The sequence below is a fragment of the Saccopteryx bilineata genome, chromosome 2 (genome assembly GCF_036850765.1).
Source record: "Saccopteryx bilineata isolate mSacBil1 chromosome 2, mSacBil1_pri_phased_curated, whole genome shotgun sequence".
Classification (NCBI taxonomy): Eukaryota; Metazoa; Chordata; class Mammalia; order Chiroptera; family Emballonuridae; genus Saccopteryx; species Saccopteryx bilineata.
In genome coordinates, this window is record NC_089491.1 from 245854692 (window position 1) to 245882322 (window position 27631).

Below are 27631 nucleotides of genomic sequence, written 5' to 3' on the forward strand. Positions count from 1 at the left end.
CCCTCAGCGCCAATTGAGCAAAATGTGGGTCAGGCAGAAAAGCAATTACCCTTTGAGTGAACTGGAGGACAGTGTTGATTAGACGAGATTCCTTGTAAAATTCCATTGCCATCTTCCCTCTCTGAGGAAGGTGACTTCTCAGAGGCCATTTGCATGCAACCCTTGATTTTCCCTTTGCTCTCAGGAGGGAGGAGTCTGATCAGCCACCCCTCCCTTTATATTTAGGGCTCATTCTAAGCAGTTCCAGGAGATGTCAGAATTATTTTTTTTTTTTTTTTTTTTTTTGAGACAGAGAGAGAGTCAGAGAGAGGGATAGACAGGGAAAGACAGGAACGGAGAGATGAGAAGCATCAATCATTAGTTTTTTGTTGCGCGTTGCAACACCTTAGTTGTTCATTGATTGCTTTCTCATATGTGCCTTGACTGCGGGCCTTCAGCAGACCGAGTGACCCCTTGCTCGAGCCAGTGACCTTGGGCTCAAGCTGGTGAGCTTTTGCTCAAACCAGATGAGCCCGCGCTCAAGCTGGCGACCTCAGGGTCTCGAACCTGGGTCTTCCGCATCCCAGTCCAATGCTTTATCCACTGCGCCACTGCCTGGTCAGGCAGATGTCAGAATTCTTAAGCAAGCTCAAGCCCGGCTTCCTTGTGTGTCTTTACAGAAACCCTCATCAGATGTCTCAGAAAGAGGACACGGCATTCCTATCAGCAGAGTGAAAGCAGCAGGTTCCTGACACCCAGTCACTATGCCCAGGTCCAGACCTTGGGTTCCTGGGTCGGCTCTTCCCAGCACTTCCAAACTGATGATGAGGTTACCTGGTCTAGACCTTGAGGTTCTAACTAGTTTTCATATGAAAAGAAATAGCTAAAAGAGATGTCAAAAGACTATCTACACTTTAAAAAGTCAGTTCTTCTGCTGTTGAAAAACTAGGAAACACCTGTAAATGTTGTTTAATAAATGTACCTTGGATGACAAATTTTTCACCAAACTATGTGATCTTTTTTGGATGAATTGTCTATCTTGATTGGTCAGAATCCCTGAATTCTTCCCTGGCTGGGTAGCTTAGTTGGTTACAGCGTCATCCTGATAAGCCAAGGTTGTGAGTTCAATCCCTAGTCAGGGCACATACAAGAATCAACCAGTGAATGCATGAATGAGGGAAGCAACAAATCAGATGTCTCTCTCTCTCTCTCTCTCTCTTCCCCTTTCTCTAAAATCAATCAATAAATTAAAAAGAAAAATCCCTAATTCTGGTTTCAGCTCTGGGCCTAAATTACTGAACCAGCCACCCAATCTCTGTGTCTCAGCGTCTCCTTCAAGAATAAAAAGGACAATATCACTCTTCAGAGATGGCACCTGCTTGTCCTGTAATGCAGTGTTGATTCCCCCAAAACAACGATGCTGGGATCGGGCCGATCTTTCCTGCACCAAGATTCAAAGTTCCCACTCATGCTGCCTATGTGACACATACGAACTACAGTGTGTAGTCTGTGCTTTCATTTCACGTGTGTCTGTTGTCTCCCCTGCTTGACTCAGAGCTCCTTGAAGATGGCAGCACATTTAAAAATTCTAGTATGTTCCATGGTAACTTGCATGTTGTAGTCAGCAAATATCTGTTGATTGTGTGTTCACAGATTTTTTTTTTTGTATTCATGTGTTCTTCTCCTCACCTAAGAACAGGATGATGTCTGCTATCAATTAACACCATAAAAGTGGATATACTATTTAAAAATTTTCCAACATACTTTTTTATATACTTTCATTTCATTTCAGTAGCATTCCAATAAGCCTGGCTGGGCAGACAGAACAATGGGACATCACACAGATGAGCCACTTGGCGCCCAGATGGGAAGGATGCCAACTCGAAGCTTCCTAGTGAGTTGAGCAGAATTCTGGACAAAACCATGGGCCATCTGACTCCTGGTCTGGTGCTTCCTTCATTGCCTCCCTGTGGTGCCTGTCTCCCTGCTGAAAAGGGCCCCTGGTTCACACTACACCTTTGCACTGCGTCAGGAGCCACAGTGAGACATTATTACCTCATGGTTGGCAAATCGGATGTCCCGAGAGAATATGGTAGCCACCCAATCGCACCCTAGTTTGACATCAATGTTCTGGGCTAGTTTCTCTAGGGTGGGTAGGTGGCTGGATGGGAAGTGGTAAGCCAGGGTCACATGCAGCTGCTTCTTGTGAGGTTCCACATGTACATCTGGAAAAGGAAGGAAACAGGCAGTTCTTAGAAGGTGGTGATCGTAACAATGGTGGAGACCTAAGGAAGAATATAGACTCCCAACGAACTAAGGAGGGAGTCCTGCTGTCAGACAACATCTGTTTCTCTTCTTCACAACAGCTGAATAAAGGGGGGTGGGTGAGTAACACAGCCTGTGTCAACCCACAATTGGAGAGGTAAAGAGCAAAGCATCTATGGACCGGCTGAGAGGTCATGGTTTTGGTTGGCTCCTCCTCACCACAACTCTGATTATCACCAGCCCCACCCTCAGATGGGGAAACTGAGGCCTAAAGGGATGCGCTAATTTATGTAGAAATAAAGAACAAATTTTGTAATCATGTGATTCTCAAAGCCATATTGGCTTGGTTTTGAAATAAAGTTTCTTAGCTTCTGGCTGGCTCTGATGGAGGACTGAAGGAAAAAAGAGAGAGAATATTTACAAAGTTTAAAACAGAATTCCTTAACAGTGTTTGGATCAAATAGTTCCTTTTTCTTTTTCTTTGTCCTGTGCATTGTAGGGCCTTTAGCTGCATCCGTGGCCCCTACCCACTGGGTGCCAGTAATACTCCCCAAGTTGTGACAACCAAAAATGATTTAAAGATATTGCCATATGTTCCCTGGAGGGCAAACACTGCCCTGGTTGGAAGCCACTGGTTTAAAGTAGGCAGATTATTGCTCTAAGACATCCTGAAGGATAAAACAAAACCAACCTACCTACCTTCAGGGGGGTGAATTTTATTTCTCTTTTGTATGTCCCCCTAAAGGGTAAAAGTCAGCCATTGCCCAAGCTGGGCACTGAAAGAGGTGCAATTAGAGAGAATTTCTGGAACTTGAGAAATTAAGAGGCTTGGTCAAATCACACAGAGATGGAACTAGGGGTTGGATTGTTGGGTTCTGAGTGCATCTCCTGCTGTGCTGCACCACCTTTCTCTGGTGTAAAACGCGGAAGGCAGGAGCTTTGTGTCTTGTTCATGCTTTATAGCAGTGGTCCCCAACCCCGGGGCCGTGGACTGGTACTGGTCCGTGGGCCATTTGGTACCGGTCCGCAGAGAAAGAATAAATAACTTACATTATTTCTGTTTTATTTATATTTAAGTCTGAACGATGTTTTATTTTTTAAAAATGACCAGATTCCTCTGTTACATCTAAGACTCACTCTTGACGCTTGTCTTGGTCACGTGATACATTTATTCATCCCACCCTAAAGGCCGGTCTGTGAAAATATTTTCTGACATTAAACCGGTCCGTGGCCCAAAAAAGGTTGGGGACCACTGCTTTTTAGTACCTGTTAAATGAATACATGCATATGTACGAATCCCCTTAAAGGACCTAAGATGGAGGATAACATTAAATCTACTTGCTGAAGGAGTCTGGCTGTGCCAAAAATTTTAGAATGCCAAAGCATAGTTTGAGGGCAAAGACATGATGGCCTGCTTTCAGGTTGCAGGAGCTGGGCCAGAGACGCAGGGCAGAGCTACCCAGTTCTCCACATCACCACCAGGGGGCTGCGCAGGTGCAGAGAAACCAGCCCCATGAGTTCTTAGAGAGTGGCCTCATTCTTGGAGAGGAACGAACAGGTTATCCCCATTCATACATGAAAGCAAGCATGAGTCTGACTGCCTATTTCTCAGTGAGAGCCCTGAGAACCAGCCACAGTCCTGGCTGAGACCCACTTTACTCACCGGTGAAGGATCTGGGGTCTGTGGCTACATTAGCTTAGGTCTTTGTGGGAGTTTTGGTGGTTGTGACAATAGCAGCTGTGGGATGAAAAAGGGGCCATTTCCCTGAGATAGAGGGATAGAAAGAGGAAATGGTTTGCCTTTCTATTATTGCCGTTTCTCTGAGATATTAAGCTCCTGTGCAATGACAGACACCACCAGAGTCAGAAAGCAGACATCAGACCCGGCGAAGGAAGGGGTGCCTGGCAAGGGGGAACAAGGAAGCCCCACTCCTGAAGTAGCGGAGCTGTCCTCACTGAGCAGAGTGACCTCACTGTGCCCCGCTCAGCGATGCGGGGTCCTCATCACACTCTTCCTCGAGTCCCGAGCCTTATTTGGGGCTTTTCTAGTAAAGAAGAGCGCAGAGCAAAGAGTCCCTAGTTGGGGATGAAAATAACAGCCAAGAACAAAGGGAGGTGAGGTATAGGCCAAAGGTCAGGAGACCGAGGGGCCAAACATGTGGTTTTGCCCAGGCCTGTCCCTGTCTCTGGTCCCCGGGCAAGCTCAGCTCTCCTTCAGCTTTGGGCTTATCAATCGGACTGAGTTGTGCAGCTCACACCCTCCACTCTGGTCAAGGTGGCCTCCACACTGTCCTCTGTACACAGCCTGCTCCTTCCTGCCTGTGCTCATGCGGCCGCCCCCCCCCCCCCCCCCCCCCGCACAGCCCTTTCCCCCGCCCTAAGGATCAACATGGTCCAGTGTGAGTGTTTTTCTTCCGTGAAGGTGGAAGCCCTCCATCCCATGGCGGCCTCTCTCTTCTCAGAGCTCTGTGAGCACACGGGGCCTGAATCAGTTTTCCCAGCAGGACGCTGGCCAGGAGAAGCCACTCTCACTCCCTGTTGCATTTATCACGGAGAAGCACACAGCAGGTACCCGAGAGGCACCTGCTGATTGTGAGTTTGCTCTTAAGGAAGCCGACAGAAACAGCCGTCACCCACTGTTTGTTCCACGCGGGGAGGACTCCCCTCGAGCTTCGTGACAGGAGCCACTTTACACACCTGCCCCTCTTTTTCTCTCTATGCCCCTCGCCTCTCGGTCAGCACACATCCTGAGCATCCCTTTAGCTAGTTTCTTTAATGGAAAATCTCAGTTACTTAAACTAAGAGCTGTCATTAAAAAAAAAAAAAAAAAAGCAGAAGATGCCTTGAAGGGATGACATTTTTTGAATGAAGTTTGAGTCTTAGAGGTTTGTGTAATGGGGTTCAATGAGACGGAGGGCATTGGCTCAAGGGACATTATTATTCTTTGACACTAAATGGTTCTGCCCTACTCTCTGTGCTATGCTGGCCCTTGAGCAAAGCCCCAAATCCTCAAGGGGTGGACTGTGAGACCCGGCCCAGTGCCTACATGGGAAGGAGTCTGGAGGAAGAAGAAAAGTTTCCTTAATTCTGAAGTGGTCCTACAAAGGAATCTTTCTAGTTCAATGGGGTACAGTCATTTGTGAGCCTTTAACTTGGGTGTTAGGGAGTAGGCACTGGACATTATCTCAGGAAAATTAGCAAATGGTAGTTCAAATTTTTGAAAGGGAGCAAAGAGGTATTGGGGGGGGGCACAGAAAGTAGATGTGTTCTTTGTCATGTTCTGCCCATTCCTGGAGGAGCCTCCACCTCCTGACTCTATCCCAGTCTTCCACAATAAGGTCCTATTTCCTCTCTTCCCAACTTTTTGATTGACAGGACCCAGGGCTGGCCTGGCAGCTGTGCTGGCTCACCGGCTTTAGATCTGGCCTCCGCAGCAAAGTCAGTGGTGAACTTCTTGAGGACCTCGGCGCTGTCTTCACTCACAAAGAGGCCGATGAAGTTGGAGGAGGTATAGAGCTCCAGAGGCAGGGGGTCTGGGAACTTACATTTCCAGCGACTGGCAGTGGTCTGCAGGGCTTCCCCCAGGGCGTCCACCTTGCTGTCCTCACACTGGAAGGGGAAAGTAGTAGGTTTCGTTCAGAGACAAGGGGAGAGATAAATGTCTGCTGCTAGTTATCATTTGGCATCTTCAGCCCAGAGCTGGAGGCTGATGATGCAGTTACTAAACCATCACTTCTGTCTGCGAGGAGGGAGAAGAGCAGAAAACTCCCAGTTGTCTGGAAATGGACTATCAAACTGGTAAGTTAAACGGGGGCCATGGACGACATCTCCCCTCCCTCCCTGCTCTGACATGTCCCTCTGAACCCAGCCAGAACACAGGAGGTCTGCTCCAGCAGAAAGAAAAGAATGGAGGGATGTGCTAGGAGGAAACGCAGTATCCTACAGCAAAGTCTTATGTGTTGTCTACTGTTCTGCATTATCTGTGCTTTTCTTGTTCCTCTTAGATGATCGACAGTTGACTCTGCTTCCACTGCTGTGACTGTTGGGAAGGATGGAGCCCAGGGCGCTGTGACATCACCCCCGCCCCTGCAGAGTACTGGGGGAACGGATGAGCATCTCTACAGCGTGGAGGTTTTGAGAAAGAACCTGGGATGACTAAGAGGAAATGACAATCATTTTAATTTTCAGAGTGAATGGTAAGAGCAAGTATTAGAAACATATTTTTATCTAAAGAGGGAGACGGAGGAAGAGGGGAGGGGGAAAGAGTGAGAAAGAGCAAGAGAGAGAGAGAGAGACTAAACAAAAAATTGTCTTAAAGTGTTACCAATCTGTCTTGTCTTGAATATACCTGTATAAATCAATTCTTCCACATCTCCACAGAGAATTAAAGTAGATTCACATATTTATTAGAGTGAGAGTGATTTAATTTAGTTATTAAATAAGATTTGTGATCGCTGAGATTATGGACTAGGTAACTAGGCGAGGTGAAAGGTATCTTTGCCATCTCTAGAAAAATCTCCCGAGACAAAAACCTGTGTCGGTGGCCACGTGGCGGAAATAGTTTTTCTGTCTATAGACTATACATTTCATGTTCCCAGCTCTCTCATTTCTGTTCTTTCCTTGTTGCAGGAACGGAAAGGCAGACAACAGACAAGGGTGAAATGGTGTTAGGGAAGCCATTCCCGCTGTGGGTGCCAGACCTGCCTTGTCCCTAGGGTCCTGAGGAGCACGTGGTCAGCACGGTGCCACACCAAACCTGAGGTGCTCCTGGCCCAAAGCAAATATTAAAAGAGGAGCTGGGGTAAGTAGCCATGGGCCTCACGCATTCTTTGGAAGGCCCATCCAAGGCTAGGAACCCATGACTGTTTTTGCCAGATCCCTGACAGTCTTCTGACTCTGACTCCAGGCCTCAGAAGGCTGGGGGTGGGGGACCGTCACTCACCATAAAGAACTGGCAGAGGGTGATGTGGGGGAAGATGTTGTGGGCTTTGTTCTTCCCGCAGATCTGCTTCGACTGTTGCCAGAAGTCTGAGAGCTTCTGTGCTAAGGGGCCCGCGGGGCGGAGGTAGAGCACGTACTCCCGGGGCAGGGGGTCATCCAGGAAGGGGTCATTCACGTGGGAGAATAACCTGCAGGGGAGAAGAGAGCTGGGTGGGCCTTGCTTGGGAGTAATGGAAGGGAAAGAACTCAAAGAGACAGGCCTGCCCTTCATATGCTCCACCCTCCAGGCCCTGCAAAGGGAGGGGTTTTCGTGTTTGTGCTTTACAGATCGACCCCTCGAAGCGCACACTTCATAACCAGCTCTAGACACAATAACTTCTTTTCTGCCTGTCCCATTGCAACTGCAGCCCACAATTCCCTAAAAAAACAAAAACAACCTTAAAGTCGCCCTTCATGACGCATTCTCAGATAAACCCAAAATCCTTTCCTAATCCACATGGACAGTTTCAGCTTGGCCTGTCCCTTCAGTTCAGTCTTTGATGAAATCCATGTGCCCCCAAAGGACAAGGGAAGCTTCGGGAGGGTCCTCTTGTAGGTCGTGCTCTGGGTACTGATAGCCTCATAGGTAAGTAGGTTTCATTTCCCCATTGATTTTCCCAGCATCCATGCACTTAAACTGTATACCTTCAAGTGACTAGAGGGAAGGCAGATATGTGATAGCGATGCTCTCTTGGAAATATTTGGCACTTTAACCTTTGTTAAGGGGAAGCACACTCTGGGGCCAGGGCGGAGGAGGCAAGGGGTTGATAAATGGTCTAGTTGCATGGTTTCTGGACTCATCTCTCCCCCATCTCTCTGATGAACATTCCCTCCCCCTGGCTTCATTAAGGAGAGGCTGCACATCCCTGCTCATCCACATATACTTAGAGTTAATTATATGCTATTTTCTCAATTTGTTTATTTTATACCAACCAGTCACATGCTGCCTGAACACTTCTTCCTCCCGTGGATGCCAAGGCTTTCTCTCTGGAAAAAGAAATCAAATGTCTATTGTTAGAATCTTTAGCCTCTTTCAGCTTTTCTCGCTGCAGTGGCGAGCGCTGAGTGTGACGTAAGCGACAGCAAAGCCTCCTCTGTGGCAAAGGACAGACAGCTGCCGTGAGACTTTCCCCCAAGGGCCACAGCAAGGCATATGGACACAGCCCTTGTAATTAATTTTCCTGTGATTAGCACTGGCTCTGCATGCTGCCTGACAGCCCATGCAGGCTATTTTCAGCCGGTTCCACATTAGAGTTTTATTCCTGCTTCCCTAAAGGTTGCCGTGTTTTGGCTTCTCCTCCTTCATTTTCATCCATTCGCTCTTACCCACCCAGGCCCCTTACAGAATGTTGTTGTTTGCTTATGTGCAGCCCCTTGGCAAAGCGTGTTAGGAAGTGGACCTAAATGCCCCCAGGGACATTTGGTTTGGTTCAATTCGATGCCTCCACTCACCCACCTCCAACCACCACCAACAGCCTCAGGCTGGATGGATGATCTCCAACTATTTTACGGACATCCTTGGGGTCAAGCGGCCAGAGCAGTGCTGCTGTCACTCCCACCACTGGAGAAACAAGGATGGTGACAGAGCGAGACCCTTGTCTGCAAGCACAGAGTAGACTGCTCTGCAATTTCAGACTGGTCTCCAAGAGCCCGAGAGGTCTGAGTGTGTATCCAGCTCTGCTATTCATCTATTCATGAACTCGTGCTTATGTTTATTCCAGAAGTACTTACTGAATTGCCCTTATTTTCTCAGCACTGGGCTAGGCTGTAGGGATACAGTGAGAAACAAGACTTATGTGGTCCCTGCCCTCATGGAGTGTTCAGCCAAGCAGGCGAGAAAACATTAACTGTACAGATAATTATTCAATTGCTTCTGTGGTCAAGGAAATGAAGGAAAAGTGTAGGGAACCATAACACAGGACCGGGAGACCTAACTTAGGCTGAAGAAGTGACACCTGACGTGAGACCTGAAGAATGGGTGGGGTTAGGTGGGGCTGTGGTGGGGAACGACACGTATTGCACCTGCTCTACAGTTAAGTGCTTGAACAGTGCCTGCCACACGGGAGGTGACCCCTGTACGATCATCCTCAGCCCTTTAGACTGCACTGACTCGGGCTCCTTGGGAGAGAGAAAAGAGGAGAGGGAATTCTTGTTAAATCAACCCTCTTTCAAAGTCTCCTTTTCCTAATCGGCTGCAGAACCCAACTCCTCCTTCCTCTGGAGCAACGAGAACCGCTGATGCTGTGAGAATCAGAGGGTCAGATCGGAGGGACCCCCGGGACCCTCTATGATCCAAGTTCTTCACTTTACACAGGAAGTCAGGGGAAGGAAGTAAAGTAACATCTTCCAAGCAGCCCGGCTGAGGATGGCTGAGTGGGAGCCAGACTCTGTGGCTCTGCTCCTCAGCCCCAAGGTCAGTTAAATGCCTTCTTTTCCCTAATGAAACTCTGAGCGCAAATACCAAGTGTTCAGGTAAAGAAATCGGCACAGCTCCGTAGAACGGCACTATAGAGGGCAAGCCTACTGACAGTAAGATGAAGTTATGATGAAGCAATACAGGCGCTCTGAACCCCTCAGAACAGAATTTCTCGGGACAGAAGCTACTGTGGAATAGACTGGAAAACAGATATTCCTGCCTCCCCTGTTTCCACACTTGGATAAGGGGCTTGTGTTGCCCTGTTTCCTTCACTGCTTACTAGGGAATTGGAGATCACACATCTTGCCTTTTTGGGGGGCTCCATTAGCTATGTACCCACAGAAGAATGGAAATCATAGTCATTTAAAAGTTCAGATTTCTGCGGGATTAAATTAATCAAAAAAGACCTATTGTTTTTAAAACAATCAAGAGGGGGAAAATCTTTTGTGGTATAATGTATTATTTATACAAAGGGTCCAATGTCTGTTTTTCTCTACCCTTCTCCCAGTGAAATGTGTCGCCTACTGAAATTTATTTATCTTTAAATATGAGGGATAGCCTCTGGAAATGAAAGGTCTAATTAAGTCATGTGTTTGGTAACTCAAAAGACAAGTTTTGGAGAGGTGTCAAAACTACAGTTGAGGAAGATAAGGAAAAGTTTGGGTGACAAGGCTATGATAAAGTTTATGGAAATCCAAATTCTTCTTTCGGAAATAGGCAAGTCTGCAAGGTCTTCAATTTTATGCCAGTAACATGTATTCTTCTCAAACTATTCCAAAAAATTCAAGAGGAGTGAAGCTCATTTTATGAGGCTAGCATTATTTTGATTATAAAGCATGACAAAGACATCACAAAATAGAAAGTTATAGGTCAGACATGAGCAAAGAAGAAAAAACTCATGGACACAAACAACAGAAATTAGCAGAGAGAGCTGGAAACTGAATAGATAAAAGAAGTAGCCCTTTAAAACCAGAGGTTGAGACCTGGCTGTTTTGCTCAGTGGTAGAATGTTGGTCCAGCGTGTGGATATACTGGGTCTGATTCCTGGTTCAGGCGCACAGGAGAAGCGACCATCTGCTTCTCTATCCCTTCCCTTCCCCCTTCTCTCTCTCTCTCTCTCTCTCTCTCTCTCTCTCTCTTTTCCTCCTGCAGCCATGGCTTGACTGGTTCAAGCACATCGATCTTGGGCACTGAGGATGGCTCCCTGGAGCCTCTGCCTTAGGCGCTATAAATAGCTTGGTTGCGATGATGGCCTGAGATGGGCAGGGCATCGGTCCCGGATGGGGGTTGTTGGGTGGATCCCAGTCGGGGCACATGTGGGAGTCTATCTCCCTTCCTCTCAACTGGAAAAAAAGAAAAATAAATAAATAAAACCAAAGGTGAGTAATCCAGCCACTGAATTACAGCAACGAATTATTGAGAAGGGCCCCCTGTAGTTAGAATCAGAGACACACATGACCTGCGTGTTCTCTCACGTTGAGAACATAGACTTGATTTCTAATTCTGGTCCTACCTAACTCAATCAATTGTGTTTAGGGTTTATTCTCAGCAGAATGTAACAAAGAGAAATGATGCAAATTCTCATGCCCTGCTAATGAGGAGGAAAAACAGCACAAAACAGGGAAAAGTAATTGCTCATCAAAAAACCAGGCCAGCAGCTGTGAGGAAATCAGCCAAATTGGAAAGAACCAGTAGCTTCTTCTAGCCAGGAGGGGGGGTTCCTCCCACTGGTTACCCTCAGCTCTGTTAAATTTTGGGTTCCACGTTGGTCTGGCCCATGACTTGACCCAACCACCAGGGTAGAGATGCCTTCATGACTTTAAAACAGGTTTGGAAAGGAAAATTCCACTTCCATTTTTCATGAGACAAAGTGGCATTTCTTCCTCACTCTCTCCCTCTCTTCCTTCTTTCCTTTCTTCCTAACTCCCCCACTCTTTCCTTCTTCCCTTCCTCCTTTTCGCCTCTGCCCTTCCCTCATTTCCTTCCTTCCAATCTCTCTTTCTCCATCTCCTCACAAGAAACTTTAAGTAGGAAACCAGATAAACGTCGAGGTTGTATGGGCTCTAGCTTCCTGATCTGAACGTGGACTCTGGCTGGTGCCCCTTCAGAGGCAATTATCTCTGACTGAGTAGCTTCAGGCTGGTCCCATTTCCGGGTCCAGTAGGTTCTCACTTCTCAGAACCACAGGTTTTGAACTTGACTGGAATTTCCTGTTTAACTGCCATCCAAGCAGATTTCCTCTGCAGACACCAGGTTCACTGGGGTCCAGTGCGGTTCTGACCCTCTTTGAGCTCCTCTCAGCTGAACATCAGTGCTGTGCCAGGCACCATATTATTGCTGGTATTTGCCCTTATATAGGTATGGGCAAAAGTAGGTTTACAGGACATGAAACACAGTTTATTCTTGTATTATTTATTATTGTGTTAACTATTATTATTATTATTATTAGCCTACTTTTCCCACCCTTGTAGAATTCATAGTCCTAAAGGAAGAAACAGACACACAAGCAGCTTCTTACAATGCACTATGGTAATGGACACAACAGAACCGTGCAGAGTGCGCTGCAGAATAGGGGTACTAGCTCGGTAAGGGGGAGTTTCTGGGGCTGAGGTCCTCAGACTGTATGCAGAGCTACTCCAGGTCAGGATTCCATGGCAAAGTCAAAGGAGTGCCACGGGATACTTTACATTTTTGAGGGCAACATAGCAACACCGATCATCTGTTGGACGTCCCATTAGCTGTGAGCTCAAGGTAGTCACAGTTTCAATACTAGCTTGTACTACAGTCCTCTTGATTTGGAAACTGGGGTTTGGAAACTGCTGTAATAATATGCCAAGCGCCCAGTGGAAACAAATTTGGAACAGGAAATGAGGTGGCAGTGGGCAAACTCGTTTGAAGGTTTGAGCAGCTGCACAGTGTCCAACAGATAATGGAACACACGTCCTATTAGTTAAGCAGCTGTGGATATTTAAGAATGAAATAAAAATATTATTTTTCTTTCAATTATGTGTATTATTTTTTCACATGGCCCTTAAGTTGTTAGGAGATAAATACTTATTAAGTTCTTTGGCTCTCACTACTAAATAAACTATTAGGTGTTTGTTTTGGCCTATAGGCTCTATGTAAAAAAATGACTGAGATGGTAAAGAGGCTGTGAGCTGAGAAAGTTTGGGACTCCTGTCCTAGAAGAAATGATGCTCGATCTAGATCTTAAAAGCAGAGTAAGAGCCGGCTAGAGGGAGAGGGGAAGAGAGAAGAGCACTTGAAATGGACAGCATGGCAAGGGCCAGTGTGCGAAGGCGAGAGGCCACATTGCGTGAGCAGGGAAGTCAGGGTTTGGTGATGCAGGAGCTAAGGTGGTAAAGCTGGGAGACTGTAAAGACAAAGCTGAAAAGCTAGGCAGCGGAGCTTGGGCCTGATTACCTTATGTAGTAGGGAACAGTAAAGAAAGATAAGTCAGCCTGAGCAGACAGTGGCGCCGCGGATAGAGCATCGAACTGGGATGCGGAGGACCCAGGTTCGAGACCCCGAGGTCGCCAGCTTGAGCGCGGGCTCACCTGGCTTAAGCAAAGCTCACCAGCTTGGACCCAATGTCACTGGCTTGAGCAAGGGGTTACTTGGTCTGCTGAAGGCCCACGGTCAAGGCACATATGAGAAAGCAATCAATGAACAACTAAGGTGTCGCAACGAAAAACTGATGATTGATGCTTCTCATCTCTCTCTGTTCCTGTCTGTCTGTCCCTATCTATCCCTCTCTCTGACTCTCTCTCGGTCTCTGTAAAGAAAAAAAAAAGAAAGAAAGATAAGTCAAAGAGGCATGATCAGATTTGCATGTGAGGGATGGATATCAGAAGGGGGGCATCGAGTGGTTGAAGTATAATAAGGATGCAATGTTGGGAAGGATGTTTGGATCATTGAATGAGTGAATCTTGGAGACTGATGAGAACTATATCCTGAATGCCTGTGTGGGTGACAGGGACACCCCTGAGTGAGAATGGAGAGCCTGGGTTTCTGGGCTAACGGCTGGACCACGTATTATTAACAGACAACTGGTCTAGTTCTGGGGTCCTATGTTCCTGATGTCTTCTGTTAGCTTGACTGTGACTCTTTGTCTCTTTCTGTTTGTAATCCAGACATTTCTCTTAGCCTACTTCTTGAGCTCCTACTTTCTGTTTAAGAAATCCCTTCAGATCCCCAGCCACTCAGTATTAAGGTCGGTAAGTTCTCAAGCCATCCCTGGCTCATGTGGACAGGTTAACCCAGACCCCCGGATTCTCCAGGGATCATGATACATCTCACCTGCATTCATTCCCTATTTTATTGAACTAGACAAAACTCTAACATCTGAAACATGAAGTAAACAACAATAGGGAACAGATATACTGATAGGAATGGAAATATGCTCCCTTAAAATAATAAGACTTTGATTCAATTAAGTAGAAAACAAATTTGTTGAGTTTTCCAATCATTTGAAGTTGTTCTGTCCTTGGCTTTGGATTGTCTGGCAGACATACCACGTGGTCCCGAGATCTCATTCGCTCTGTGCACTGGTTCTCTGGGACCAAGGTCTTATTTGTGCAGGAAAAGAGAAGACAAAGGAGCAAATACATAACCCCCCAAGTGGATGAAGTTCCCTATGCAACCAAAATTAAATATTATATTTCCTTCATGTAGCTAGGACAATCTGTTTCAGAAGCATTTAATGCTAACTATAGGATTTTTTAAAAACGTTCTTAATCTCTAGGATATTAATTGTTAGATTTTCCACATCTAATACTGTGAACTCAATTAAAGGATGACCCAGTTATTCAGGTATTTCATTCTTTTCCCTGGATCTGCCCTGGTCTGGGGAATAGGCAAAGTTAGGCAGATCCTAACTGCTATTTTTCCTGGTTGGCCACGTAAAGGCCACTGGTACCAAGGAAAATCGAGGGATCCTTTCAGGGCGTATTGAAATAACAGACACTATTTTGTAATGTGGTTTTAGGTAAAAATATCAGAGGCTCTTATTGTGTTCTACGAAGAATCACCTGCCCAGTGCTGACCTTCATAGGATAACATGAGGCAGTTAACAGGCTGCCCGCGGCTGACAGCTACCCTGAGAACAGGGGCAAGCAGGGGACTTTGCATCTATTTGTTTTATCTAGTGGGAGAAATACAATGAGGAAGTCAGTAATGATTGGAGACCCTCCAGGGACCAGGCAGTTAGCAGACTTAAAAAACCCTAATGACAAACAGTGAAGCTGGTATTTCTAGAAACCTCTCTGGACCCGGGGGGCTTTGCCCTGATGAGTCAGCTGTCCAGCCATCTCTGTGGTTGCCCAATCCTAGTGCTGGCTTTTTTCCTTTATTTTCTTATTTTTTTCCCATTGATTTGAGAGAGAAAGAGAGGAAGGGAGAGAGAGGCATCAACTCGCTGTTCCACTTAGTTGTTCCTTTTTTATTTTAGCTGTGCACTCATTGATTGCTTCTTGTATGTGCCCTGAATGGGGATTGAACCAGCGATCTCAGTGCACCAGGATGACACTTTATCCAGTGAGCCACCCAGCCAGTGCCAGGGGCTGGTTCTGACACTGTGGCTAAAGTTTGAATCAGTGAGAGGAGTATATTGAGTAGTGGAAGCCCAGAGCTCAGAGCATTTCACTGAACCCTGGGAAGCATCTCAGCGAATGACTTCCAGGCTCCCTCCTCTCTGGAAACCCAGGAAGAAGTGGCCCCTAAACCTCTCCCTGGGTGTAATCATGGAGATCTGCCCAGACTCCTGGGATGCCCTTCAAGTTGGAATCGGGCTTCTTGGCAGAAGACAGCGTCCTCCATGTGCAGAGCTCCCCATCGGGAGCGGTAGGGGTCTGAAGATGGAGGGGATGGACAGAAAATAAAGAGCAGACATGAGTCTAGGCACTCCCCTGGCTAGGGACACGAGATGCTTTCAGAACTACCAGCTTGGTCCCCTGGTTTCACGTGCGTCATTTCCTTTCCTGCACCACTGTCCATTCATCGAGACTTCAGCTTCTGATATGGTTACCCTCTCATCTACCAGGGGCCAATATCATCTGTACAATTTTGCTCCCACTTTTAAATGATGGTCGGAGACCAAACAAATATGGGGGAGCATTTGAGGAGCAGCTAAGATCCACACAAGCAAAGGAGGGGCAGAGGTGAGATTGTAGCTAAGCCTTCCTGGCTTAAGTCAATTCAAAGACTGGCTAAACACTGTTGCCCAGCGGGGCCCGTGCAGGAGCTGGAACAGGCGCACTGGTTCTCAGGTGCCCTTTCCCTGTGGGAAGTCATCTCCCCATTGTGCGCTTTAACCTTTTCATCTTCAAAGAGGAGGTGATGGAATGCATACACAGGAGGTGAGAAAAAAAGATGTCACATTAATAAAGTGGTGTGAGATCCTCAGAAGCAACCACTAGGTGATTAAACAACTACAACAGACACTGTACTTCCGTGGCTGCCAAGGAATTTGACACCATCCTGTGTATTCCTCGTTCTGGCCGGACAAGATAGTACTTCCTTCAGAGTTGTACCAGAGGACTCTTTCTTGTTTTTACAGACCTTACGAAGAGGGGAGTCAACACTATCTCTTCATTACTTAAAGGTCCAAGGTCCTTGGGCTCAGAAAGTTCTCCTATGTGTCCAACCTCTTTCCACTCGTGCCCAAACTCAAGCTACCTTTTCCATAACCTGGCAGAGTTGGTCATTCTTTCCTTATTTATCAAAATAATTTATTCTGTCACTTTCACACAAGGAATTCCAGCTACTTTTTTTTTTTTTTTTTGTCTCAAAGGCCAGTGAGATAAACTTGCAAAAGGCCTGGACAGTTCAGCTTAACAAATTCATCTCTGCCGTCTCGGCCCCTTCGGGCCTCCTCCCTCGGGAGCTGAAGGAAGGCCGTGGAGAGGCCTGTCAATAATCATGAACCATAATGGCCCTACCCACTTCCTTCACAGGAAATGAACCTAATGGAGAAAGATGTATTGATCATAAGACCCAATTTCCAAATCAGTCTGCCGGCGGCAAACCCTTTAAGTTAGTGGGCCTAATGGCCTAGGCTTTCAAGTTGCTGTGGCCTGTGCATCTAACAATCAATGAATGGAAGAGCCAGCCTGCGGGGGGAGGGGGCTGGCGCCGCCACCAAGGCTGGCCAGTGGGAGGAAGATGCTGCAGTTTTGTTTGTTTGTTAAGTAAAACTAATCACAGCAGGAGAGGCATTATTGAACTATTTGGGGGCTTACCTTGCAGTTGGAAGAACTCCAAGTGGCAGCGACACCCCCTTTTCTGTCCTATCAACCAGGCTCTATAAAGGACCTATTAGGTGGCTTGCCTCTGGGCGGGGTGGTTAGCAGGGAAAATGCTGCTTAGGTGTTTTTACGTGGCAGGGCCCAGCCGCCCATATCGGGAGGCCTTGTTTTGTTCTCCCTAGAAGGGCGCTGGCGCTCCCATATCAGCCGGAGGGAGGCAGCAGTTTGTAATTGGGAAACTGGCCATTAGACCACGGGTGGCGCCACAGTAAAACGTATTTCTCTTGGCTTCTGTTCTACATCTCCTTAGGATCCAAACAATACTTCTTCTTCTTCCTCCAAGATCAATGAGATTTTGCATGGTGGCACAAGAAGCGTGTTTGCAGTGTAAAAGGAGCCCGTGTTTACTAATGATGGGACTGTGAATAAATTCATTCTCCTAAGATTCACTTCTCAAGTTTCTTAAACGGAGATAGCAATATCTACACCTTGTAGGGTGGAATGACGATTAATGTCAATGTCAGATAATGTATCTGAGAGCTCATACTAGGTAAGAACTGTTCTGAGATCTGGCCTCCACTAGGTGCTGGAAATTAGTATCTGCACATATGCCTATGCATATTATCTAACTATCTTTGCAGTGTTCCTAGAATAAATGTCAGTCCGTTTCATGTTAATAGCAGTATTTCAACAGATCTTGGGGAGAGAGAAGAGGTGTCCAGATAAGGCAATAACACAAGAAATAGTCAGGGATGGGTAACTATGTAGCAGAAGTCTGTTGGACAGCTTTCACAGGAGAGGGGGACCCAAGCCACATTATGGGGGAGGGTAGCAGGCAGGGGAGTTTAGTTTCTATCAGGAAGGAAGCTGGGAGTCACTGAGGCTGTGAGCAGTGGAGGGCCAAAGTTTCCACTACTGAAGGTATCCAAGGAGAGAAAGGACAGCCTACAGCTGGCTGTCCATAGTCACCAAGCACTGGGGGAGCCTAGCACGGGTTCCCCATTTCCTCTACTAAGAGCCTAAGTCACTTGTGTTAAAGACCCCTGTGGGGTCTTTATTCCCCACTCTGCAGAGTAATGCCACTCTCGTCCTCTGAATTACCTCTTCAGGAAATAAGATAAAGTTTCCAAATTTCAACAGTACACAATGCACTATTTATTCCTTCAGAAACAAGATCAAAGGCTGCCTCTATTTTTGTCCAAAGACACACAGCAAACTGGAGACACAGTGACCCCAAAATCAGATTCAATGAGACTGAGAGTATTACCCTAACATTTGGCACAGTACATGGCTTAACGTAGGTGCTCAATAAATATGCCCGTGGTTTATATGACCATTCCCTCTCTGGGATGGTCCCATTTCTGCATGTTTTCATACACCTTTCCTCCCCCAAGAGACACGTGAGACCAGAATGTGATTAGTGCTCTAGTTAGTAGCTCGGTTCGGTTTCCTACTCAAGGCATCCGTCTCTGACTCGTTGTCAGTCCAGAAGATTCTGTTTCCTCACTAAACCACTAAAATCAGCTGAAAATTCTTAAGCACTCATGATTTTCAGTCCTAAAAATGGTTTCAGCCCAAAGCTCTGTTGAGAGGCTCTGACTCGCAGCCTTTGTGGGTCAGAGGAATGTATGCACCAAACAGAGCCAACTGTCACCATTCTGTCGCCTTTCACATAAGTGATTGATTAGTTTACATCTATTGAGTGTTTACGAGGAGGCATGCACTATACTGTAAACATTTTTTTTTTTAACAGAGAGAGTCACAGAGAGGGATAAATAGGGACAGACAGGAACGGAGAGAGATGAGAAGCATCAATCATCAGTTTTTCGTTGTAACACCTTAGTTGTTCATTGATTGCTTTCTCATATGTGCCTTGACCGTGGGCCTTCAGCAGACAGAGTAACCCCTTGCTCGAGCCAGCGACCTTGAGTCCAAGCTGGTGAGCTTTGCTCAAACCAAATGAGCCCGCGCTCAAGCTGGCAACCTCGGGGGTCTCGAACCTGGGTCCTCTGCATGCCAGTCAGAGGCTCTATCCACTGCGCCACCGCCTGGTCAGGCTGTACTGTAAACATTTTAAATGATCTCATTCAGTCTTTACTCAGCCCTCACAGGGAGGCACCATTATTTCCCTCGCCGAACTCGTGAGGAAAGCGAGGCTGAGAGAGACTACAGAACTTGGCCAAGGTCCCACAGCTGCGAAGTAGAAGATGTGGCAGTAAAGCGTGTGCTCAGCCACTGGCCACATGTCCTCCTGAGCGGAGGGATGTCAGTCCTGGCTGTGGTCGGGTACTTGGATCATGGTGGGTTAGGTGCAGTGATGGTTTTCATCCACAGGGACTTGTTACAACACGACTTCAGTTGACAGTTCATTTGTTTGCTCATTACTAGTCCTTTAAACAAGCATATATTGTGTCAAACTCTGTTGGCAGACCCTGGATTCAGGATTGTGAGTATAAAGATAGAAAACATGGCCCTGGCCGGTTGGCTCAGCGGTAGAGCGTCAGCCTAGCATGCGGAGGACCCGGGTTCGATTCCCGGCCAGGGCACACAGGAGAAGCGCCCATTTGCTTCTCCAACCCTCCGCCGCGCCTTCTTCTCTGTCTCTCTCTTCCCCTCCCATAGCCAAGGCTCCATTGGAGCAAAGATGGCCCGGGCGCTGGGGATGGCTCTGTGGTCTCTGCCTCAGGCACTAGAGTGGCTCTTGTCGCAACATGGCTACGCCCAGGATGGGCAGAGCATCACCCCCTGGTGGGCAGAGCGTCGCCCCCTGGTGGGCGTGCCGGGTGGATCCCGGTCGGGCGCATGCGGGAGTCTGTCTGACTGTCTCTCCCTGTTTCCAGCTTCAGCTTCAGAAAAATGCAAAAAAAAAAAAAAAAAGAAAGAAAACATGGCCCTTGTCCTTATGGGAAATCATTATGTGACCACTTCAACAAACAGATGTTGGAAGGAGAAGGAACCTAACATTAATGGAGTACCATTATATGCTGTGCGATTTATAAGTACTGTCTTATTTTAATCTTTAAACCAATTTGGTGGGTTGGGGACTACTGCCTTCCATTCCGCCACCAGTTAAATCTGATTTGGGCTATTCATGGCTAAGAGGCATAGCTTGGTGCACAAGGGAGGGTGTAGAATGGAGTGGCCAGGACGTAGGCTTGGAGTCAGACAGAGTGGGTTTGGAAACTATGGCTACCCCTCAAAAGCTGCAAGTCTCCGGGTAATGACCTCACCTCTCTGAGCTCAGTCCCTGCTCCAGTTAACTGAGGCTGATATTACACCACTCTGTTACATCACGTGAAATAACATAGAGACGCGGCTAGCGCAGAGCCTGGCACTGGTCGGTCTTCCCCTCCCCCACCACTGACTGCCCGCCCCCACTCTTCCCGACTCCAAGGCTAAGCCTGCTTTGGAATTTTCCTGGATGAAATCCTTCGGTAAAACAGTCCTTGGCTGATTCTTCAGAAGTTGATTCTGCAGCTGAAATCCCAGGAAATTCTGCCCTGCCTGCTCCACACTGCTAAGCTGCCCAGTGGTCAGGCTCCGTTTCCTGAAATGACTTACTGCTTCCTCTTTCGTGGGGCACTTTCTATATTATAAATGGGACTTTACCAAACACACTGGGAAAGGAGAGAAGACCCAAGCTCTCCAGGCCACCATTTGTCTGCTGGCCCGACTCCAGTGTCCCTGACCATCGTCCCCTTCCACGTCATCTCCTTGCCGGTGCCTCAGCTCCCAGAGCTCAGGGGCTCAGACTTTGGGAAGCAGTAAACACACTGCCACCCTTGCCGGCCTGGGGACCCTGAGGAAGCCTCATTCAGAGGAGTGGGTTTTTTTGTTTGTTTGTTTTAGTAAGGTCTTTTCTTTCCACTGGACTTCAGAGAGCTTAGAGCCCTTACACCTCGGGAGACCTCCTCCCTCAGCCTTAAGACGGAAGGAAACAGGGGCCGGAAAGCAATGATTAATTTCATGTTATGGATAGAAGCATACAGCCTGTCTGTCTGCTATGTCACAGCCTGGACTATCGAGGTTTGCCAGATGTCAACTAACGCCCAATGCCTGATCAGGCACTGCTGAGTGTGACAGTGTGCCCATGTGCGTGTGTGTGTCTGCTAACAGCATACATCTTAAAGTATGACATTTAAGATGCTCACAACTTCACGACTTTAAGATCAAGATCACTCCAGTCCTCTCATGCCACACACAAGGAACTGAGAGCCACAGGGTCAGTGGCCCGGTGAGCATGGGAAACCAGGTTTCCTAAGTCCCCAACCTGTGTTCCTCTCAGCACGTGACAAAGCGATGCCTCTGCCTTTTCTGCTTAGACTGTGCGGCCTAATTTCCTTCTGGTCTAGTGCCACTTCTTGAGCTCCAAGACAGTGCTAACCTGCTGAGAGGCCTTGGGGCCCCCTTCAGAGGGAACAGCCCCAAGAGGCAACCTCTCAGCGTCCCTTGGGTCCCGCAGTGTGATATTGGCAGGGCAACTGACCTCCGGCCCCGGGGGTTCTTTCCTTCTTCGGCCTCCTCCACACTGGGAGTCCCAGGCCCTACCGCAGGCCTCCACACTGGGGCACTACAGCCTCTGAGAACAGCTAAAACACCCCCCTCCCTGCCCCCATGATCTGAATGGAGGGGAGTCTGCAAAGAACTACACATGCCTCATTCCCTGAGATCTAGGAACTGACACCCAAAATAAACAGGGTGCAGTGGGGAGGAGGCAGGAAGGGAAGAAAGTGCCCAGAGGGCCTGACTCAGCTCTAGGTCCGCATGGGTCCAAGGCCAAAGGCGGGTAAGACATTTACCCCTGCATTTATTCTTATCGCCACATTCAAATGTCACCCTTGAGTGCAGCTGGCCTTGAGCACGCTCAGGCCTACACGTGGTAATGCTTATGCCTAAGTGTGCAGCTGGAGTCTTTCCACCCTAATGAACTGACCCTCTCCTTAACCAGCTCAGGAGTTGCCAAGAAACACCTGTGTCCTGTGCTCGGCACCCTTTGTGGTGGTAACAGGTAGGGGTACTGCAATGTTTGGGCACAAATGAGTCCTGTGATATGCTCCAAACCCCAGGAAACAGACAAATTAACCGGTGAGGAAGAAAACCAAAGCAGACTACAATTAATTACCTGTCGTTTAGACGAGGTCTATCTTTAGCCATGATATTTTTCAAAAGAGCTTTTGGTCTGTTTTCTTTATTTATTTTTTTTCTTCTAAATATAAATCTAGTCTTAGAACTGTAGGACCTTGAGCCAATTGACAAAGGCTAAGCTGACTCTGTCCCCAGCTCAGAGGAGGATCCTAAATGAGTCACTTCCTCCCTGCCTGCTTCCCCCTCCGCTACCGATAAGGCCTCCCTCTGTGGGTGGGAGGGAGAGATCACAGCTGAGCCCTGAGACCACTTTGGCATCCCCCAAGAGCAGAGGGCCTGTCCTGCTATGCGGAATGACTTTCATTGACATTGGAAGCTTTTCTGAACCAGGCCGGGCAAAGCCCTTCGGTGCCAGACCATCGCTCTGAGTGGCCACGCTCTCTGGCCTTCGTTGCCTTCCTCGAACCAAAACCTGATCCTCAATTTCCTTAAAAAATAAAGCATAAAATGCTCGGGCCTTTTACACAGAAGGCAACAAGTCAGAAGGTCATTGCTACCTGGGTTATCTGAGTGTTTGTGATGAAACTGAGAAACAGAGGAAAAGGGCTCCTTGTGCTTAGGCATTCAGCTAGATTCGCAGTGATGTGCAGCTTGAGGGGACAGCAGGTATTTCCTTCATTAAATGCACTTCATTGAAACCCATGCAAAGATAGTCCCCACTGGACCGTGACGGGGAAGAAATCATGTGGCCTGACTTCTCCATTTTACAGATCGGGGAACCGAGGCTTAGAGAAGAAAACGACTCCTTTAAGGTCACGATGAGTTGGTGCAGGGCTCGACCTAGTTAGTACCCAGGGCTTACAAATCCTTGGTACGTACCTACTCCGCCCTTCTGACTGAGGTCCTCTTCCCCCCACCCCCGTGACTGCTGTGCAGTCCTGGGAGAAGGGCCGAGCCAGTGGTGCAGCCAGGGGTCTAGTCCAACTTGTCATCTTGTGACCCTGGGCAAGTCCCTTAACTTCGAGGGACTGTGAAAAACCAACCAAAGGGGACTTACACTGGTCTTAAAGGTCCCTTCTCGTGAGTGCGCTGTGGCTTCTCTTCTTCCACACACCAGGGGGAGGAAGTTGGGCTGTTTCTTTAATCTTAGAAGGCAATGAGGGATAACAATTTTTTTAAAAGGTACCAGGCATAGTACTAGGTTTGGGTTGATTGTAAAGTACGCCCTGCAAGGGAGGGAGGGAGAGGCTCATGGAGAATCCTCAGTGGGCATGATGTCACAGACCAAAGCAGGAGTCATACTCACAATACCGCTGCAATGGAAAGCAGTCATTCAAACTGCAGCCCTCTCGACCAGCAGCAGCTCAAGCCTCACTCGGCCCCGTTCATTCCAGCTTGGACAAGGAACCACATCTCTCTCTCTCTGCAAACCACTCACGCTCTGCCTTACCCCTTCATCTACCCTCCCGGATACAACACAGGTCAAGTTCCTTCAATTACCATTTGGTGTTCAGTAGTGAAGACCCCAAGAGAAGAATTCTCCAGGACAATAGGATGCCATTTTTAGCTTATGAGGAAGACAGATTCTTTGGGGAGAAGAGAGAAGGCGCTATCAGGCTCATCTCAACCTCTGGAGTGGCAGTGTTAGGCTAGGAAGGCAGTCCCCAGCATTCCCAGGAAAAGACTTTTTCCCCCTGCAGTTTGCCTTTCTTAGCAATGGGATTCAACATTTGGAATCCCCCTCGCTATTGCCTATGAAACCATCCCATGGAACTGGAACCAATAGCCACACACTAACTAAAACGAAAAATGTTGGCTATGCAGATCTGAACATTCCCATCATCACAGAGACATTCACTTGGACAGTGACACCCGAGAATGGAAGCTCCCCAAGAACGAAGACTTGGCTTGACCTTGTTCATTTCTAGATCTTAATTACGCAGTGAAGTACTTACTTGGCGCATGATTGGCACTTAATTTATTGAAAGCATTTATTGGATTCACATATAGGCAGGTTAGATAAGGTAGAGAATATATGATAGTGATGGTATAGTTATGCTAAGAATTAAAAATTGCACAGCAGATTTCTTCCAAGAAACTGTCTTCAGCTAGTTTTCATTCTCTAAGAAGATTTTGAGCACCCAATAGTACAATATTCCCTAGACTGGGGGCTAAGAGGGATAGGAAAAACAAGAGAAGAGGTAGGTCATGCATTGGAAGGAACAGAGGACTGGGAAAGAGAAAACCCAGGATATAGCCCACAGCCCAGTCAGAAGGCCAGGCGGGGGTGAGTCAGTTAGCCCCTTTGAGTCTTGGTCTTTTCAGCTGTAAGTGGAAGTAATAATAGTATATCCCCAAGGACCTGTTTATATGAACCAAATGGTAGAATACAACAGAAAGTAATTTGGAAACTATTTAGAGTTGGATGTGTGTGTGTTATTGACCTTGCTCTTATGTTGCGTTTGAATCCACTGCCATAATCCTTGAAAATATTTTGTCTTCTGAACCAACTTCTCCAACTGCTCTTCCTGCCTTGGGATTATCACTTCAATCCATCATGCACATCTCCAAGGAAAAATTTCTGCTAAAATACCACTCTTATACCCCTGTGCTTGAGAGACTAAAAAGGCTCCTTACTGCCTATGAAATCAAGACTACCTCTGCCTTCTAATATTTGATACTGTTATATGCCCCATTTGCCTAGGAAGCTACTGTTTCACGATTATCAGATTGGACCTTCCCGAGGTGAGAAACATTATTCCTGTGACACATGGGCCTCTGTCCCAACCATGTCTTTTCTTCTTCCATTTCAACCTACATCTGCTACTTTGAAGTCACCCTATCTATGACTACAGCCCCAGTAACCCTGGCATTCTTTTTTTTTAATTTTTTTTTTTTTTTTTTTTTTTTTTACAGAGACAGAGAGAGAGTCAGAGAGAGGGATAGATAGGGACGGGCAGACAGGAACGGAGAGAGATGAGAAGCATCAATCATCAGTTTTTTGTTGTGGCACTTCAGTTGTTCATTGATTGCTTTCTCATATGTGCCTTGAGCAGGGGGCTACAGCAGACTGTGTAACCCCTTGCTTGAGCCAGCGACCTTGGGTCCAAGCTGGTGAGCTTTGCTCAAACCAGATGAGCCTGTGCTCAAGCTGGTGACCTTGGGGTCTCAAACCTGGGTCCTCTTCATCCCAGTCCTACGCTCTATCCACTGTGCCACCGCCTGGTCAGGCAACCCTGGCATTCTTAACACTTAGCTTCTCTTGTCCAGTAGAACATGCTCTTGCTACATGGGCCAGTTCTCTTGTCATTTCATGTCTTATCTCCTCCACAACAGTTACAACTCAAAGAAGGCAACTGTTCTTAGGCAGTACTTGGTACCTTAGAGGTTCCTAGGGATAGGAACAGGTGAACAGCTCTGGGGCCAGGTATATAGGAGACAAGGTAAGCCAAGAAGAATATTAGGTTTGAAAAGACAGTCCAACCAGCTTTGTACAGGTGGAGAATGCTTTGCTTCAAAAGATCCCATGTTTTAGTATAAAACATTTCAAATACCTTGTGTTTATTAAGTAATAATGAATTCATTTCCCCATTTTCTTACACTTTAGGTTGATATACTTTCAGCCCAAAGGAACATCGAATTTTGTTAATGGAGGCTTTCCTTTGGACAACTGACTCCTTTTGGTTTCAAACCTCCATGGCTTTCACTGTTCATCTGGAGGCTTCTCACACTGGGTTAAGAGAAGGGACAGCCATGGTGGCTGTGATGTGGAGCCCCACGATTTACAATGGAATTCTAAGCCAATTAGCCAAGATTATCCCGGAAGAGCCCAGGCTCCCAATCCACTGCAGAAGGCTGGAGTGTATGCCACTGCCTTCACCTCCTTCAAAATGAGCACCACCTTCCTGGGGGAGAGCAGGTTGCAGAGTGACATCCATTGCCCGAGTGAGGACTAAGCTCTGATGGAGGGTCACAGAATACCCAATGAAAACACCTAATTATAAGGCAGGCTGGAACCAAGAAGTTGGGCTCTGTTGGGGATCCTGAAGCCAAGATGCTGGCATCTCCCTGATCAACCACAGCTGGTCTTAGACTGGAATGAGCCTCCATGTGGACAGATGCACTAGAAGGGTGGGAAAGCAGAGGCCCTGCAACAGGGTAGGAGGCACACCTATTGCTTCATTGACTCCTAGAGCCAGGGAGCACATTCTCCCGTGGAACAGCTAAGTAGCTTCCCACACAACCAAAAGGGAAGATGCCCCATAGAGCAAAAGAATTGGGATTTCACTTTCTTGGGACCCAATTGCCTCATCTATAGAATGGAATATCTAATTTATAGGATTGCTATGACACCAATGCTTCCAAGAGTAACATGAAAGCTCTTTGCTCCTGACTAAGCTCTGCACTTAATTATGCACTTTCTCAAAACGTGGGAGGCAGAAGAGTGTTGTGAATAGCAATGGCCCAATACCGGGGCACAAAGTAGTATTCTTTCTGATGACCTAGAGGGGTCCGTCCCTCTTGCCAGCCACTGAAATGTTGCTGTCCACTCAATGATATCTCAATCATCACACCGTCAGTGCTGACCTCACCTTTCTCAGTGATACCTATGACAGAATGAGTTTCTATGGTATCTTTCCTCCCAGGATCTCAAAACATGGCTCACACAGTGGTCTGTTATTCCTACCTTCTTAGAAAGTTGACAAGAACAGAGGTGGATTTAATGGCGGGCGCACTGGCCACGTGCCCCGAGCCCCGACTTCTGAAAGGCCCTGCAAAACTCCAACTTTACACTTTTTTCTAATGATAGCAAGTTTGGTTTCATATGTGCAATTTTAACATTAATAGTGCATAATAGCCTGACCTGTGGTGGCACAGTGGATAAAGCGTCGACCTGGAAATGCTGAGGTCGCCGGTTCAAAACCCTGGGCTTGCCTGGTCAAGGCACATATGGGAGTTGATGCTTCCAGTTCCTCCCCCTCTTCTCTCTCTCTGTCTCTCCTCTCTCTCTCTCTATCCTCCCTCTCCTCTGTAAAATGAATAAATAAATAAAAATTAAAAAAATTTAAAAAAATAAAAAAAATAGTGCATAATATTTTTATTAATTAAAAATATGGTTAACATGTATTTTTATTTTTCCTGCCTCTCTCTCTTTTTAAGGGGCCCAATAGTTTCTTCTGTACCCAGGGCCTCAACCATCCTTAATCTGCCTCTGGACAAGAGGGGTAAATGTTTGAATCTTATTTTTGGATAATGGGGGCTCTATATTTCACTAGCCCCCTTTGGGGAGAGTGCTGTGTATATTTCTCTACACTGTAAAAGGATGGGTGAGATTTGGTACCTGACCTTATGGAAGGTGATATAATTAGTTAAGTGTCTTTGAGTGGAGGTCTTTGTAGCTCCGGGGGTTTAGCTAAAAAACCCAACATTATGTGGATGCAACTGAGAGTACACAGTGCCTATGAGTACAGAAAACACCTTGTCCCTCACAACCAGCCTGAGCACTGTCCTTGAAAAGAGGGAGGTCCCTGCCACTGAGCCCCACCCCAGCAATGGGTACAACACTGGCAAGTCTGTTTCCTCAGCAGCCCAGACATTCTCTGACTGAGGGGTGGGACTTGCATCAAGAAACACAGAGTCCAGCCTGACCTGTGGTGGCGCA

The 27631-nt window shown here is 47.1% G+C and overlaps 1 protein-coding gene across 1 annotated transcript in view; it reads right to left on the reverse strand.

Annotated features, from left to right (window-relative positions):
* The window catches only part of UBASH3B (ubiquitin associated and SH3 domain containing B), a 138856-nt gene that overhangs the window by 23564 nt on the left and 87661 nt on the right, over window positions 1–27631 (reverse strand). The window contains exons 2-5 of the mRNA XM_066259807.1: window positions 8158–8211; window positions 7187–7373; window positions 5655–5853; window positions 2035–2204 (exon numbers count right to left, since the gene is read on the reverse strand). Coding sequence (XP_066115904.1) covers window positions 2035–2204; window positions 5655–5853; window positions 7187–7373; window positions 8158–8211 — 610 coding nt within the window. The remainder of the gene's footprint in view (window positions 1–2034; window positions 2205–5654; window positions 5854–7186; window positions 7374–8157; window positions 8212–27631) is intronic.